At 39.6% G+C, this 18237-nt stretch overlaps 1 protein-coding gene across 1 annotated transcript; it reads right to left on the bottom strand.

Annotated features, from left to right (window-relative positions):
- Nucleotides 1-10340: 10340 nt before the first annotated feature.
- LOC117741669 lies at nt 10341-18237 on the bottom strand. The gene is made up of 8 exons (XM_034548852.1): nt 18185-18237; nt 16230-16255; nt 14779-14840; nt 13505-13807; nt 12575-12850; nt 11901-12026; nt 11713-11755; nt 10341-11502 (listed from the first exon to the last, which is right to left on the bottom strand). The coding sequence occupies exons 1-8, from the start codon at nt 18185-18187 to the stop codon at nt 11463-11465; spliced, it is 879 nt and encodes a 292-aa protein (XP_034404743.1). The 5' UTR covers nt 18188-18237; the 3' UTR covers nt 10341-11462.

The following is an 18237-nucleotide window of genomic DNA, read 5'->3' on the forward strand; positions in this document are numbered from 1 at the left end:
AGAATTTGGCTGATGGGTTAATCAGATTTGTTGCTACTGTTGCTGCGCAGTGACCCAATAATGCTTTCATTAAATTTGACATCTGGACTCAATGTTGAAAGAAACTGAAAGTTAGAAACAAAGAGACAAAAATAAACTACATAGAGACTTCAGTAGTGAGCTACTTGTTTGATCACCCAAGGGAACACTGAGGCAGATGAATATGTGTATGGGATAAAAAAGTGGAGGAATGAGAAAGTAAGGGAGAAAAATAAAAAGGAAACTAATGGAGGTAGAGAAAGGTGAGAGGAGCGGTCAGTCATCTGTGGTTCCCATGGTCCAGAGAATGAGCTGCTTGTGCTCACATGGTTGAATGTGTGTATGTGTGCCAATTTGTGTGTGTGTGTCATTAGAGTCCCCCAGAGCTCTGAGACCAAAGGGGTCTCACCGTGACACCTATTATTCCCCCCGAAACATGACACACCACCAGGGGGAGAGACAGAAAAGGGTGGGGGTGGGGGGTACGTTTCATTTGTTTCTCCCTCCGTTAGAGTGACTGTTTGCCTGTGTGGCTGCATACGCCTGCTCATGTGTGTGGCTGAATGTTTTGGCATTTACCAGCATCTGCTGTGTGTGTGCGTGCGTGTTCAAGTGCACACACTGTCTGAAAATAAGACTGCCTCATAGTAAGAGTTTATGTCTGTGCGTATGAACTCCCTCAGTGCATATTTCTGTGGTAGAAGGTGAAATGTAGCAGATCGCTGAGCTGTGCCAGGTGTTTGCCTTGGCCACACTTCTAAGGCCCTGACACACATTTTACAGAATCCACAGGGAAATAGCATTAGAGTTTGGGGGGGGGGGTGGCGGCTTCGTATGAGGAGTGAGAACAGTTTGAAGGAAAGACACGGGTTCTAAACCTTTTTTTCACCCTGTGCCTCTCTATCACATCATTTTATTTTTCTAAGTCATTAAACTACGTGCTAAGGCACTCTTTTTGCACTTGTAATTTCAATAACCCAGGAGCTAGATAGATAATGTGCAAACATTAAATACATGTATTATTACAGTCTGTAATGCAGTTGTAAACAGTGTTTATTAATGTAGAGTATGTGTCAACAATTGGAACCTTTCCTGTCAAGACACATTGTATACTGTTTTACTATAGTGTTATTCAATTTCTGTTCATACAAGTTATGGATGCCCATGCAGAGTTATAGTTGTTAACAAATGCATTAATAAACACTTATTTCTGCTAACAACTACATTAGTGTACAAACCATGTAATAAATGCTAAACATTGAGGTTAAAGTAAAGCATTACCCACTTTCTTAGTGCCCCATGTTTACATGCTTTAACTGGACCAACTTTCTACCAAATAAATATTCAATTACAATGTTAATGTGGCAATAATCTGTATAGTTAAAATCACCAGAGTATTGCCTTAAATTATTAGCAGATTATTACACATCATTTACATGTAAACAACACACTAACTGTCATATACTTTGGATAAGAGTGTAGATGTGTTGTTTTGGGATTGCAACAGGCTGTGATGTTGGTGTGAGAGGATGGAGGTGTTACTTTAATTGCATTTAAGGGTGCACATGCAGAGTGTGCCTGGAATCGGGAGGTGGGTTGGAAAACAACCAGTGTAGTGGTGGCAGGTTAGAGTTGACAGGAAGTGGAGGATGATTCGGGTGTCGGGGGCTAGAATGTTTGGGTGGGGTGGGTGATATAGGTTGAGGCTGTTTGTTGGTGATCCACTTGAGATGTTTTAAACCCTGGCTCCTCCCTTTCTAGAGGCCTTATCAGGTTCCCTAAAGACTGCCAGCAACAAAGCAATACAGAGCCAAAAAGTCGGAGGGGTGTAGAGTGGTTGCAGGGCTAAGAGTTAAGGGGGGGGGCATAATGGGCCTTGAGGGAGAGGAAGGGGGAAGGAAAGAAAGAAAAAGGCAGAGGGAGTAACGGTGTGAGGGCGTAGATGGTGGAGGAAAATATGTGAAGAGAGAGGAACTCTAAATAGGAGGACGGAAAAGTGGAAAGGGTAAAAGAGGCATATGAAGAAGAGTAAAAGTGAGGAAGTATGAAGACGAAGGCAAGGATGAAAGAAAAAAGAGGGAAGAAAATTGGGGCCCATGTCTGAAAGTCAAAGTAACCCCCTTTTTTATCTCTTTGTCTCTCTCTTTTTTTCTCTGGGAGCCGTCAAAATAATGGATTGTCACGCTAAATGGCCGGATACAAGAGGGCAAAGGGGTTGCCGAAGCAGGGGAGCAGGGAAGGAGGGGGTAATTGTAGGAGGCGGCCATTTGGATAGACAGGGGGGCGGACAGACTGAGGAGTCGGGTATGCTTCCAAGTCAATTTATTCCTTGTTATTAAGAAGCACCGCCAAAAACAACGTGAAAGACTGATTGTCATTCTGATTTCTTAGACCAGGTTTTCATCTGTTTCCCTTTGTTCTGAACTACTTTTGGTTTTGTGAAATTACTTTTAGAAAAACACTGGTTAGCCAAAGAAACCTCACATCGACTTCCAACAGGTTTGTTTTGATTGACGACAAACATTTTTTATATTTGATGATGCATTTTCAGTGGTCTGGCTCAGCCTCCAGATCATGTCCCATTTTCAATATCCCAGTGTTATGGTTTAAAAAAGAAAATTATTTTAATGGGAGGAATGTACGTTTTTGGAAAAGACCTAGACAGCCTTTGTGTTCTCTCAAAATGTTGGATGGGCTTATGAATATAATTTGGCAGTCTTTAATATGTTTGAACATATAAAAATGTGTCTTGGCTGTTGTAGTATTTCTTGCACATTTTTCCTGGCCCAGCAGTGCGCCAGCCATTTTGGGAATTTATAAAGCTGACTAGCTACACAACACATATTCTCCCCATCAGTAGCACATTAGTGTGGTTTAAAGACAAACAATGTCCTCCTCCACATGAACTACTCACTGTCTATTCTGTGCAGATTTCTATGGTTTTTATACTTTTTAACACTGCCAGGTAGTTCACATTCTGGTTTTTCTTTGCCAAACAGAGATACCTGCCCACAGAGAGAGCATGTGGTTATTAAAAACTTCACCTTGCTCATGTTTGTCCAAAGCATTCCTCCAGAAATGCTAGCCAGATCACCAAGACAACATACCGCAACAAAAACACAATGGCAAAGACTTTGTGTTTAATACTACAATGTTTTTCTGGACTATTACAGCTGTGTTTCTAAATAAAGTTGAATTATATTGCATTCACAGTAGCTGTTCGGCTAGAAGCTATATGTGGATCACGCTAAAAAAACAGCTCACACTTGTTTATTTCTTCTTTCTCCCTCCATCTCCCTTTAAAGTCTTCACATCAATGAGACCCTTTTGATGTATATTTGATGTATCTCAATATCCAAACGTCGAGACATCTCTATTGCTATACACAATCAATAACTGACAACAAATTCAAGGCCTCAAGGAGAGAGTTGCTTCCTGTGTGTGTGTGTGTGTGTGTGTGTGTGTGTGTGTGTGTGTGTGTGTGTGTGAGGGAGGGGGGGAGGGAGATAATATGGGGAGCGGGAGAAAGTGAAATTCACAAACAAAAGACACTTGGATAACATATTGTAAAGGGGTTCTACAGTAAATAACAGCTGAAATCTGAAATAAATGTGTGTCTATATAATGCTTTGTAATTGCTCACCAATGTTCATTGGTAATAGAAAAGAAGGTGTTTAGCCAACCCAGGTCAATGAAGATGTTGGCCTCATAATCACTTAACATTTGATTTGGTGGAAAGGTATGCAGTTCATAATTAAAATCCTCCCCTCACACGTGAGAATGAAAACAAAGGGGAAATGTTTGGGAAAGGAGTGACATTACAGTCAAATTATACAGATAGATGTAGTGAAGGATATTGTACATGTTAAACATATGTACAAAAGCAAATAGGCTTAAAAAACATTTACGTTTGACAGATTTATTGCACTAGGGCTAATAATATTATTTTGAATCTGACGACAGTTTACTACAGTCCAACCACTACAATTGTCTTGGTATATTACATCCAAATACATTCACTGAGTTCTAAAGAAGTTATGTTGAATATTTAGTTTCTACTTTTACTTCTTCACAGATGTGGATGGAAAAGGTCTCACGAGAGTAACAACAAAATCTGATTTAGAGTATAGACACAAATTGTGGATATTCCCCACATTCTCGTTATATATTCTATGTCTTCTCTGTTATAAAGCCCAATCTTCCTCCCCATCCTCAGGGCTTCTGCTTTCCCTTGGTCTGTTTGCATACAACATGCTTTTGATTTACACCCAGCCCCCTTGTGAGTGTGTGTGTGTCTGTGTGTTCAATGTTGGTTTTTCCTTCCGGCCTCAGAGTGAATGTCTGAGTGTTTGGGTGCTTTTGTCTCTATGAATGTACATCTTTCTCACTTATTTTCTGGGTTGTGAAACAGGAAGGTGAGGCTGAACTGTGTCCCATTGTGACGTAATTCAGCAATGTCTATTCTGCTTCCAGAGATTTGTCTCACTGGAACGAGAGTCGGCCAAGCATACGTTGCATCCCTCGCCTGATGCTCTGTTCTGTTCTGAGAAAGATGAGATGCTGCAATACCTTTAAAATGGCCTGTAGGCCTCTCAGGTTTTTGAAATGCAACCAAACATGGTTCAAACTAAGATACTCCTTTCTATCTGGGCATTTATTCAAACATGCATCACATTTTCTGTGTAATGGCTCCAAAGAAGAGCAACAACACACAAAGGAAGCATCAATCTAATCGTGTTCTTATCATTCTGGACCTCATATCTGGTGTAACACCTGGTGACTTGTAGCTGTGCACAATAAATTGCTGTTGCTTTGCAGTCTTTTTGTTTGAACCTTACATTTCTTTTTGTCTGAACCGTTTGTCTGAACATTTTATTTATCTGCTGGAGTTTGAATCTTTCCATGACCGCTGCAATGATGGCAGGTGACTCTGGGTGGGGGTAGTTGCATTCAGGAAGCAAGAGGAAAAAAGACAGTAGCTACAAGGGTTTAAAGACTCTGAATCTAACAGGATGGGCGTGGTAAGGAAGTTGCCCTCATCCACATATGTATTGTCAGCCCTTCTTCGTTTTACTTTCTCTCAAATCACATTATATCAATAAGAAAGAGGTCTATTGCTGCACTAGTAGCTAGTGAGACTGTAATGCTTATTGTTGTGGGAATGACAAATGGAGAGACAACTTTGCTGCCCACACTGACACAATAAATAGCACATTATGACCTGAGTTTGATGCTACATAGACTTATTCTGTTGTTAAAGATTCTCCGAGATTCTCATTGTGATATTCAGAGCATTAAACTACTTCATTTGCTGTGTAAAGATATAGTGGAGTAAAGTCTACCAGAGCAGAGAATGGAGGCGCTCTCCCTCTGTGTGTCTTGTAATCCAAGCTACTCTGTGCTTTGTTAACATAACTGGGCGTGTGCATGTGCCTCTTAGTGCATGTGAGTAAATGGTAAATGTACTGTACTTGTATAGCGACATCTTCCGACAAATCAAAGTGCTTCAACACTGCATGTCATCATTCACCCATTCATACACATTGATACACTGATGGCAGGGGGCTACCATGCAAGGTGCCACCTGCCCATCAGGGCTAACCCATTCACACGCCTTTTAGTTAAGTGTCTCGACATGGACTAACAGACCTGGGGATCCGTGGTAGATCTAGAAGTAAGGGTCTAACATAAATTAGCTCATAATTTGGGCTTTTGTGTTAAAACATGCAATTTCAAGCAAGTTTCAGTGGGCAAATGTAAGCATATAACTTTTTAGTATTTTAATTTGTTATTATTTTTAAAAGATCATTTCCAATCATTAATGTGTGTACTTAGTGATGTCATCACCAGTGTTTCCACTAATTTCCTTTCTCTTGTGATTACAGCTGCTTTTCTGAGGAAAAAGACGAATAATCTTTGCCCACTGGGTGGTTTTCTCACTCTATATGATTGGTGCCCTGCAGGGTGAGTCGTTACCCATTTACATGTGTGTTGCTTTATGGGCAAATAAATATGTTACGGCCGTCTTCAAACTCTGCACTAAATGAATCCTTGCCTTACAAGGTTTGCTGAAGTCATAATTCAGTAAACCTCTTTCTAAAACATCTACTCCTTGTAAACCTGTTCTCCATGCAAACTTGTTAAAATACCACACCCCATTAAAAACCCATGAGAAGAGTGATGGAATTGATCAACAGATTTATGTATGTTCTTCTTCCCTTATTAGAAATGTTTACAATAGTTATTACTTAACCAGTTCACATCTCCAGTGTCTCTGTGCTAGGAGGCAATGAGACAATGTGGCTCATAAATGCTATGCCATGCTTGAAGATAATAGGCTCATTCGAGATGAAATGCACCTCGCCTGGAAAGTGTACAAGAGCATCAGAGCGAGTTGACAAAAAACAGCGGTCAAGTCGGACAGTTTTCAGCTGCCTTCAAAGAATACACAGGAAGTCCAAGAAACACTTCCTGTTAGATCTGATCTGTAGGCTACTTGTAGTTTGCAGACCTCATTCTGATTTATTCATTAATGTTTGTAAATATATATTTACGTAGAAATGTGTAGAAATGTGTGTGTATCTGCATTGTATGCTATACTTTGTTCTGCCTGTGATACACTTTGCTACTACACTTTGATATACGTTAAACAAATACACTTTATTATTATCAATCATACAAAATATGCCCTTAGATTTAACCTGAGACTAATAGCCAACAATCGGTGGGTTACAACTACACAGAAAGAGTAGGATTTTCTACAAAACGTGGTGTTTGTTGTCAAATCCAAGAGACAATCAGCTCTCTGATCTGGCGACAGCCAGGCATTTCCCATCATGCATTGGGTCATGCGGTCGGTGGAGAGCGACTGCGGCCCTTGGTTCTAAAAACTACGGCTGCCTCGCTCTCGTGAAGCTATCGGTGACCACGTGTGCATGACATCAGATCAAGTCGGGATCAAGTCGGACACAAATCTACCCAGCAGCAATCGCCGGTGATCGATTCTGCACTCGTACTGGCTCATCTTGATCGAGCCTTCTGATGTCTTAAGAATGTAAAGAATATGAACAATTCTACAGTATAAAAGTACTGTGGACCAGCGAGTAAGAAATGTTGTAAGTAACAACTATCTCGTTAGAGTGAGATGTCTTTCACAATACGCATGATAAATACTTTTGACAGTCTTTGATGTTCTCTGCAGAAACATGAGGCTGCCAACCGTCTGGAGCCAACTGGGCATCTTACCCACCGATCCCTCATGCTGGTCTCTTCTCATTGGCTCACCTCATAGACCCTCCCACGGGACAGTCGGCTTCAGTGTGATCACCTGTCTGAGAACATGTCTCCCACACACACACACGCACACATATACACACACACACACACACACACACACACACACACACACACACACATATACACACACACACTCACTCACTCACTCACTCACTCACTCAACTTTAGGTATTGGGACATGGAAAAGGCATTGGCCAAGAACTCCTTTGGTGTATTGCCATTACAGAGAGGTGTCAATAGTTCTAGTCGACTCCAAGCCAGCAAACATCTCTCCCCCAACTTGTGTTAAGCTCTTTTAAGTCTCTGCTGAGGGTTTTTGGCTTAACCAAAAGCGGGTCCACACATAAACACCGGCAATGTTTTCATCTTCTGACCAAGAGAAATATAGCCATTGATGCACACTCACAAAGTCCACACTGGTTTTCAACAGTTTCCTAAAACTGTCATCATGTTGTATAAAGTACAGAAACAAATGATTATTCCAGAAATGTGCACATTCCTCTGATGAGCAACTTAACAAACTGTTCTTCTGTTTTATACATTTAGTATAACAAATTATACTTATGTATTGTTGCATTGGTCACCCCTTCCCCATGTCTTTCTGTATCTCCTCTTCTCCTCTCTGTTAGTGTTCTTCTCCCTATCTCAGGCCTCAGGTCATGGGTCAGAAAGCACAGAGGTGATAAATGCTTCCAGGTCACCTCTCCTGTCTCTGGGGGTCAGGGAGAGGGTTTCTGCAGTGACAGCAACAACATGATCACTCAGCTGAAGCAGCAGAGCTGAACCTCCTGACCTGCTCGGTCCCTCACTGCCTCGGCTCTATCTGCCTCATTCTATTCTTTCCAACTACCCCATCTACCAAAGGAATCTCCTAAAATTAGATGGGAACATACAAGAATGTCTTTTAAAACCTAAATCAAAGTTATTGCTGTTTTATGATGCTTTCAAAATAAAATTCCAACTGAATTATCTGGTGTTATTTTGAGAACATTAATCTCCCTCATGCTGATCAGCTCCGCTCACCCTCTGTGAATCGATGCCTTATGCTCGGCTCCCCGCACTAAAACTAATCTAGTTGACTTTCATAACTAGTATAATCTGATTATAAATCCCCTGGTATGAATGCCAAACAGCACAGTGTGGCAGAGGTCGCACGCCGCTTGCTGAGACTGGCCTGTTCTGAGAAAAGGTTCCCCAATAAGCAGATTACACTGGAATCTGCTGCCCAACTGGAAAACATAATAGTATGCATAGATTGTTCATGTATTATATCTACTTTCTTTGCTTGATCCATAATGTGTTAATGAACCATTGTATTACATCATGCTTAATTCCTTTGGAATTAGCCGAAGTTATCAAATACCAGTGTTTCCATCGTTTAAGATTTTATTGATTTGTAAAGTAATTAGACAGTTTATTGATAATATTCATCAACAAATTACACACTTTTGTTTCTAATTAATTAAGTGCTTTGTTCTTAATAGAAATCTATGGAAACTGTACTTTTTGAATTGTTCTTCTGTGCGGTCAGTCCATTGGTTTTAGTCTTTTGATGCCATTTCCCTATTCCAGGAATATACTTCTGCCAATATACACAAAAATATACAGTTCTCTCCTCTGATTTTTGTATATTCAATGGTAAGTTTTAGCGTTAAGATTTCCTAATAGTAGTTCTATTTCATGTTAAACTTAAGCATCTCATATCCTTTTCCAGTACCTCAAATTGACTAATGTTTATGTTTAAACCAAGTCTGACATGTGGTGTGTTTCTCCCACAGCCACCACAGAGGAAAGTCCTCCCTGGTTTGTTTGGATTAGACAGCATAGGAATGAGGGAGGGAGGACAGAGAGATGGGGAGGAGTGGGAGGTGAGGGGATGATGACAGGGAATTGGGGGGGGGGGCAAGCTTGGACAATGCTCTCTGAATTTTAAAGAGGGAACAGAAAAGGACGAGGGAGAAGGGGAGTGGCGGTTCAGAGGACAGAAAGCGTGGATTATAAAAGAGGAGAAAAAGGTGGAAGGGGGAGCTTGTCTGGGGACTGATGGAGCAGAGGGGAAGATAATTAGAGGGAGGAGAGGAGTGAAGGGGAAACGATGGAAGAAAAAACAGAAGGGAAGTGAGGAGAACAGGAAGAAGTGAATTTGTGCAATGAGGGGATAAAATAATGAAGGTGAGAAAGATAAATATGGGGAGGATCGATGTAGGGAGAAGGAGAAGAAGAAGGAGGAGGAGGGCAGGGACCTTGGGGGTTACATTCCTGAAGTGCAACCAGCCCGGTGCTGCTCTGCTGCCCAATGTAAACACAGGGCAGAGAGGTGGACTGACAGCCTGTCACAGTGACTCATGAGACAGAGAGAAAGCAAGCGAGGAGGAGAAATGGAGGGCTGTTATAAAATCTAAAAAGTGCAAAGAATGAGAAAGAAAATATGACCAAGAGAGGGTGGTAATGGAATAGAGATATGAATATCTTTAATGATAGCAATATCCTATGTTAGACAGGACACCCTCTTGTCTCAATAAATTGAGCACACGGTCTGACATCTCTTCCCCTCCCTCTTTTGAGCGCACATCTGTTCTACAATCCTCTTCTCGGGGCTACTCATCCTTCTCCTGGCAGTTGACTACATATCGAGGTCAGGGAGACATCAAATTGCTCTGATATGACATTGTGCCAGACGAAGGGAAGTTGCTTTTGCAGGTTGGCTCCCCAATGTGATCAGGCTTATTGATGTGGTGCTTCAAAACAATGATCATAGGTTACAGTACACACAACACTTACCACACCAATCAGCCATAACCGCAGACTCGTCTTGACTCTGTGGTTCTAGTACGACATCTAGTGGCAAAAAAACTGCATTGAAAATAAATGAGTTGGGGTCATGCTGTATTTCTACCAGTGTAACTAAAAAAACAAGTCTTAAAACAGTTTAAATGCAATCTACTGCAGCAGTTCAAATATCATAATCCAACCATGTAGGGAAAGTAAGTAAAAATTCAGAGCAATGATTCACAGTGCACAATAAAGAAGTATTTACACAAGTTTAATTGATTGTATATTTCAGTAATGATTTCATTTCATGGAAATGAGAAACAGAACCGTCACATTTTAAGAGTGTTTCTTACAGATTTAGAAAATGAAAGCAGCTCTATGAGATTGTTTGGTAATTCTGGGGAAGGAAGCATAAGCACCCAAAAGTGTAAATAGTGTAAACGATGTGCAATTTCATAATGAGAAATAAAAACACTAAATTAAATAAATATTTAGAAAAGTAGCAATATTTTCAAATGACAGGCACCTGAGAAAATAATGTCCAAAGTGACAAAGAAGACCAACATGTTCACAAGGTTAACAGCAATTAACGAAGAACCCTGAACACGTATGTACTTCAGAGAACAAATTCATGTGCAAACAGTATTTTGATTTCCATCTTTTCTGCATTCATAAATATTTGTTCACAGCTTTTGATACCTTGAAGCTAATACCTCATTTTTGATAGACAAAGCTAATTGAAAAGTAAATCGCCCTTTGGATCATTTTACAACCAAAATAGGTGGATACCAATGTTTACAGTTCTATTATGGGCATTACATACAATAATACAATTTTAAAGTGCAAACAATACTTATACTGCATTTAAAAATTATAAAACACAGTCCAAAAAGGGGAAACCATAGGAAGTGTAAAAGATCCCACTTCTGCCTGTAGAGGTCAGTGTAACAATAAAAAATACATATATTTCACCACAATTACATACAGGGTTTTTGTTTTCAGTTTTACAATACCTGACAACAATTTCACCACACACCATTTTTTTGGAGAAGTAACCTATTCTCAGTTGAATGGTGCACTGTAAATTACCCTGTAAAAAGATACTGATGACAAATACTTCCTTAAACACATTAAAAAAGTCACACGTGTCAGCAAAATGTTCGGAGCATGATTTCCCCAGTGAGTCACCGACTATTGACTTTGGCGGCCGTGCATGCAGCAGTCAATCACAAATGTAACATACATTTGAGTGACATAATAATAATAATAATCCATTTAATTTATATAGCGCTTTTTAACCATGACCCACAGTCGCCCCACATACATACAGTTTTAGTTCTCGATTTAATGGTCCGTCTACTTCACCAATTCAGCCCTCAAGATGCCTCCATGATTTCATTGAGGACTGTTACCTCCCTGGAGAAAATGGAAAGGAAAAAAGGAGAAGGAGGGATACGATTAGAGGTTACAAGACTTCGACGTGATGTACAACTTACAAAGAACATTTTAAACATTTCGCCATTGCAATTGTACCTTCAGAAACCTTTTACCAGGTTGTAATTTACATTACTTATGAATGTAATCAAAGTATGACAAGTGTATATGTTGGCAATTGCAAACACTTACTCCTCACGTCCATTTTCTCCCCTCACTACTGCTGCTGCTGCTCCTAGAACCCAAGATAGAAACTGCTGTTACTTTTTCTCTGTTATACTTAATCATTTGTGCTTTCATCTTTGTATTTTTACAAACAGTCAGATATGTAAATGTGTGTAGCACAGCTACATTGGGACAAACCTATTATATGTCCATACTTCTCTGTCCTTTCTTGAAAGACCACCTCCACAGCAATGCCACCATAATGATAAAGAAAACCACCACTGCACAGATGGCTACTGTCACATATGGACTTTGGGTATCAGGCGGATCCTTGGGTGTACCTTCAGATGAGAACATTGTTTATCAAAACATATATAGTATATTTTTCTATTTCTATTCTTTTATCTTAATGGTATTGCATTTGCCCTGGTTCTTAGCTATCCATCTCTGAAATTCTAACTGCAATTAAGGTGAATTTAACTTTTTAGTTTTTGTTTCACATTGTTTAAAAAAATCACTACATTTAAATGAGTTATATCTACAGGTACACATATCAGGTACTACAATTCCAATTAAAATGATTTCATAGTGAAGCAAATGAAACTTTGGCCAACTGAATTTAAGCAGCATTTTGGTAGAAGTGTGAATTAGCTGATCTACTGAAATGCTAACAATATGGCTCCCGGGTCTCTCAGAGAGCTGGTTGCCCATCACTTTGGCCGAGACTGAAAGATTCCCCTCACACATTCCCTTAACTGTAGCCATAAAAGGAGATCTATGCCAATGAGTTTTTTGCCTTTCACACTTCTCAAAACTTGCCCAGGCATGAAAAAAGTTTAAAACCAATTTTGGTAACCATAAGGGACATGTGAGTTAGTGGCCTACTCACAGACTGAGACCATTTCTGAGCTGATATTGCCCACAGAACAGCTAAGGGACGTCAGCTTTCCATCGGAGCAGTTGACGTATGCGATGCTGGAGATGTTGAATGTTGTGGTGTCTGGATCGATCATTTTGCTGTTGTTTACAACCTTCGAACTCCCCGGTATGTGCCACGTAATCTCAGAGCCTGGGTAGCCGCCATGTGAGGTACAGTTCACGAGGCAACTAAAGAGATGGTTGTGATCCCTGCAGTGCACTGAGAGTGTAGGTTTGCTGTAGTTTGCTAGGAGAAATAGACAGTACTGTCAGGTAACACAGCCATTCACCTTTTCAATGATGCAATGGGTATTCATACAGCCTCCCTAAATTCAAGATCACAAACTCAGACAATTCACCTTTACTGAGACAGTGATGGATTAATGCAATGTTTTTTTCTGGTTTTGTTATTATACTGAAGCCACAGTGGTGGTCCTGAGATAGATAACCTGTCGAGAATTCCCTTTCTTTTAATAAAGGACATGCTGGGATGGACTCCAGACTGCTCAGACCCTAAATAAATGGGCTCGTTGGAGAATGCAAGTCACAAATTGGTCTGTGAATCTCTTTTTTCTTTAGCTCAAACAGCACAATTGGCAGCTGAATCAAGGTTCAATACCTGCGTGGTAAAGGATTTCCTAGACTTAGCTGGCTGGCTAGGTATTGTGCAAATACTTCTGTGCAGATCCTTTGTCATCCCAATAAAACCATCTGAGATTGCGCAGGTATTTGATGAGTGCTAACCCAGATATTCATTTTGTCACCTACACTGTTAGAAATGAGCTGAGTGCCTATATCAGAGTACTCTACATACAGTATTATTTCGTAATTTTAAAGTGTTGGAAATTAAAACTCCTAACAAGTTAAAACTCATACAATCAAATACATGTGTATATCATACCTGTGACATTGAGGTGTAGGTGTACATCAGGTTCAATTCTCATTCCCTTGTACCGGATAATGCACTTATAGTCACCACTATGGGAGACGTTCAAACTGGACATGAGTATAGTCATCTTGTCGAGATCCACTCTGGTGTTCTCCCATGACGTATTTGATAGATTTTTTGATTCATAGTAGCCGTTCACAAATATGTTGCCCTTCTGCAAGTAACACATTGCCAATGTTCTTTTTTTGTCAACGGGACAGTGGAAGGTCACATTTCCACCAACCTCCCCTCTGAGCTGAATCGAAGCAGCCCTTTCTGGAAAACAATGTGAGCGAGAGAAAGGGTTAGAGCATGCTGGGAAATCCTTCATGAAACAGTATGAAATTGTCTTAATTAATGTTGTGTTTCACAGAATTTATGAGTTGGTATCATTTTTGTAAATTCGGTAAAAATTAAAAAAACATATGAACCGTGTATGTAGTGCTGAAATAATAATGATATGTGGAGAGTAACATGAGAAACAAAAATCCAATCAAGAAAGAGACACAAGTTGTGTGCAGTATTACTAAGTCAATGTTGGATGTCAGAAAGTAAAACCATTAACAAAAAGGTTTTAAGGTTAACTTGAATTAAACATAAGTACGATGTGTACACAGTTCTTACTTTTGGCTGTGGGGGTGTGAATTTTTTTTTAATTTAGCTTCTGTTTATGATGGAGTAGACTTATCTCAGTTCCTCTTGAGCCTATTTGCCTTTTAAGTTTTGTGTAAAATACCCAACAAATAGTGTTCCCTTCATGCTGTACAGGATCTAAAGGTCACAATATTGAAAGTGACATTACATAGCTCGACACAGGGCTACAGAGGACTGTGACTCATACACCTCATACACCGAACATGTCGCTAAAAGTTGCACATTGATTGATAGATGGATGTTATGATATTATTAAAAATCACTGGATTTTGATATAAAAATACAAAGAAACTTTTTTCATTTTTTTTTTTCATATATTGTCAAAAAGGTGCACAATATGACCGTGGATGTGATCTTTAAAGGAAAAGTTATTAAATGGTTAAACCAAGAGTTGGATGAGAAGATTATAGGCAGAAAAGCAATTTAAGTGATACATTTCCCAAAATGGCAAACTATTCCTTTCAAACCAATTCGATGAATTTAAAGTGAATTTAGTTCTGTACAGCAGCAGAGTTGGATGACTCAACTTGTTTCATTATAAAACCAAAGAGAGCGGGATGTTGTTGAGGCCCTGATATGACAGAACCGCTCACCTGTGGCAGCGGAGTGCCATGTTATAGTCACAACCAGCAGCTGGAGAGAAAACCTTGGGATCCTGGGAAAACAGAAGGAAACACAAAATCCTTACATGGTTACTCAGGTAACCCTGGGGCATCGCAGTGACACAAAGAGGTGCCTACATAGGCATGCATACACGATTTGACAGATAGCCATAAAAAACAGCTTTCTTAGCTGGCCCTGTGCCCAGAGATTTTGAAATTGAATAGTTCAGTTAGTCAATATGAGCCAATGCTTATATTGACTGAACTTGCCCTCCTCTGTCACCAACCGTCAATCTTTCTAAAGCTGACTTGACTCTACCATAAAAACAAATACACACAAGGTGATATTAATTGTAATCCCTACCCACAGTTCAGCAATATGAATATGTGTGTATATTACTCAATGGACCCATAAGGTGCTTCAATCAATAGTCCCTCTTAGAAATGAGTGAGGAGAGTTGTTGAAAGAAATGCCGACACAATAAATTCAACTTTCAGTTCTCAGTATACTTGCCCCTTTCGATAATGTGGGTCCATGTTACATAAATCTTTTATCACTGAAAGTTGATGACACGTGACACATGCAGCAATAGCTCCACTGAGTGACGCAGGCTCATAAACTCATTTAGTTATTGTTAGATTTAAGGCCTTACATTGTAATAATGTGGTCAACCACTGGATTACTTCAGTAGTAGTACATTGTAAGACTTTATCCCAGTAGCAACTAGCAGTAGAGTCCAATAATTCACAGCAGAAGTAATATTTTGTACCTTGATGAAACCTGTATGACATTTCTCAGACCGATAAGTGTTGACATTTGTTTTAGTTGTTTCCTTGAAAATGTGTTGTGGTTTGAATCAGGAATTATTCAGTGTCTTGACTGTAACACTCACATTAATACAAATGACCACATCACAGGCTCAGAAAGTCTCTACACCTTCCGTCGCAAACTAAAAACACATCTTTTTCGACTATACCTTGAATAGGGAAGGTAGCGCTGTAGTAGCACTTTAATAGCACTTAAATGGCTCTTACTGATAGCACTTTGTAGTTTAACACTTTAGTAGCACTTAAATGGCTCTTACTGATAGCACTTTGTAGTTTAACTTTATTGAAGAAATTGTACTTTCTTGATTCTTGTTGTTCTGAGTTTGGACTCATGGTTTATCGCTGACGCTTTGGATAAAAGCGTCAGCGAAATGACATGTAAATGACATGTAAATGACATGTAATGTAATAGAATCTGTGAAAATCATTGTCGGCGCCTCACCCAAATGAAAATGCTAAAGTGTTGATGAGGGTCACGCTGTTTACTGATGACATCATTATCTAACGCTGTGATCATGGTAGATTATGCAGATCATTTTTAAATGGATTCAAAGTAAATCACATCATTGGTATGCCCACTGCCTGAAGTAATAGAAAATGGCTGGGGTACTTACAGAAAATGTGAGTTGCAAGGTGATGCCTGTTGAAAACAGAAAATACAAACAAGTTCATCACTGTGATATGATTGATTCTCTTTTGATTTGGCATCTTTTAAATCAGTGCACAGTACCATGAATCGTAGATAGAATAAAACGTGCACACTTTGTCAATTCAAACTCTGCGTTCATACAGTAAACACAGCCTCTTGAATATATACACAAAAAACAAAATGCAATCTTATGTGAAATATCTGGCTGGTCCTTGACAGCCAGTCTTGCAAAGGAACATTGTTTATGTCACCCTGAAAGAAAACATCCAGAGAGTGTTTTCAACAGACACCAAGATCGAGGAAAGTCCCACAGCAGTCTGAAACAGCCGGTTCATTTTGCTATGCAGAAGGGCGTATTCCTACCTGCACACTTAAGATAGTGCTTTCTAGTATTCTTGTATTTCCTATGTGGTATTATAGAAACCAATTGTTGAAAGTATCAGTTCAGGTTGTGCATATTTTCTGTTTTAGTGACTACACAAATGTCCTACAAGACATAAATGTTTGAAGCTACTAGCCCGCTAGAAAAAAAATCCCATGGAAAAAACAGAATCTGATTTGGTTATTTGTAGCAGGATAAGTACAAGGAAATGGACAGTGAAGACTGTTTGACAATCACAAAAGGTATGCCTTCTTAAACACTTGGTCTCACTTTACTGTAAGTGAAACCAAGTTTATAGTATCGAAACATTTCGCCTAGGACACAAATTCACAGAATATCGAGTACTTTTCAACAACAAATAACATAAAAAAGGGCTCCAAGGGGAAAAAACCACAACACACACCGTCATAATAAGCAGCAGTGTCTTTCCTCAACTAAAACCACATCTGAGGGAATTTCCCAAGGGCCCTATGATTGCAACAGTGCTGTAAATGGTGTCTAGTTTCAGTTAAAGTGATACCAGATGGATCATGAACTGACTCATTATCAAGATAAACATCAGGCATCATGTCTTCTTCAGTATTGACTGTGATGTATTTGTTTATAATTTCTGTGACTCTACTAATCAAGCATTTACACAGTGAGGCTTAATCTGAATAGGGATTCTCCCACATGACACAATAGGATTTACAATGCACCACTTACCCTGCTGCATTGTTTCGAAGCAATAAACACATGCCTGCCCTTTGCCAATCAGTTATACCTCGAAACCACAGACCACTTACACACATTAATGTAATCTCATCTCACATTTACTTTCACGTCTTTCTAATGTGGGAGCTGTGTGATACTTCCTGTGGGTAAAAATACGAGACAACTTTTGTGTTGGGTGAATAAGAATAAGTTGAGGCACGAGATGTTTATGAATTCACATTCCTGAAATGTAGACTTTCGTAAGTCACCCGACGACTATATACCTGTATGATATCAGCAAATACAAGTACTTACACTTTTAACGCAATATGTTTCACTCTCTCTTAGTAACTTATACACACAAAGCTGAGTAAATTAGTCAAATTTTACAAAATATATACGTCAGCAGTGCTTATTTGCACATATTATTCCCTCTTTAAGATCGTCTATGCTATCTAGTCTTGCAGAGGCCAAATATATTTTCTGCTTTGGTTTAGTTTACTTATGGCTAAAACTTCATATTTTGTGTTTACTATGATCTAACAACTAAAAGGACACATGGGGACCCTTCGATTGAGTCCACACAAACACACACACACACACACACACACACACACACACACACACACACACACACACACACACACACACACTCATTCATTCACACCTCCAAGTAAATACATGACATTCACATGCTCCTGCCCAATGGCGTTTTAAGTTCCTCTTTCAGACAGAAACCTATGTAAATGCATGAGAGACAGTCGTCCTTTCTGACATCAACTTGACAGGCAATACAATGTCTAGTTTTCAAAAGAGAACCCAAAGAGGACATAACAAGCTCTTACCATTGTGCTTTCTCTGAGCCTTCTCTGACGGTCTGAGAGAGTGGAAGAAAGGA

The sequence above is a fragment of the Cyclopterus lumpus genome, chromosome 13, assembly GCF_009769545.1.
Source record: "Cyclopterus lumpus isolate fCycLum1 chromosome 13, fCycLum1.pri, whole genome shotgun sequence".
Taxonomy (NCBI): Eukaryota; Metazoa; Chordata; class Actinopteri; order Perciformes; family Cyclopteridae; genus Cyclopterus; species Cyclopterus lumpus.

What these genes read in the sequence shown, in the direction of transcription:
- LOC117741669 (XM_034548852.1), bottom strand. An exon ending in CCTACACCTCAATGTCACAG is followed by an intron (nt 12,851 to 13,504) that starts GTATGATATACA and finishes TATTTCTCCTAG; the next exon opens with CAAACTACAGCAAACCTACA. An exon ending in TTTCAAGAAAGGACAGAGAA is followed by an intron (nt 11,756 to 11,900) that starts GTATGGACATAT and finishes CTTGGGTTCTAG; the next exon opens with GAGCAGCAGCAGCAGTAGTG.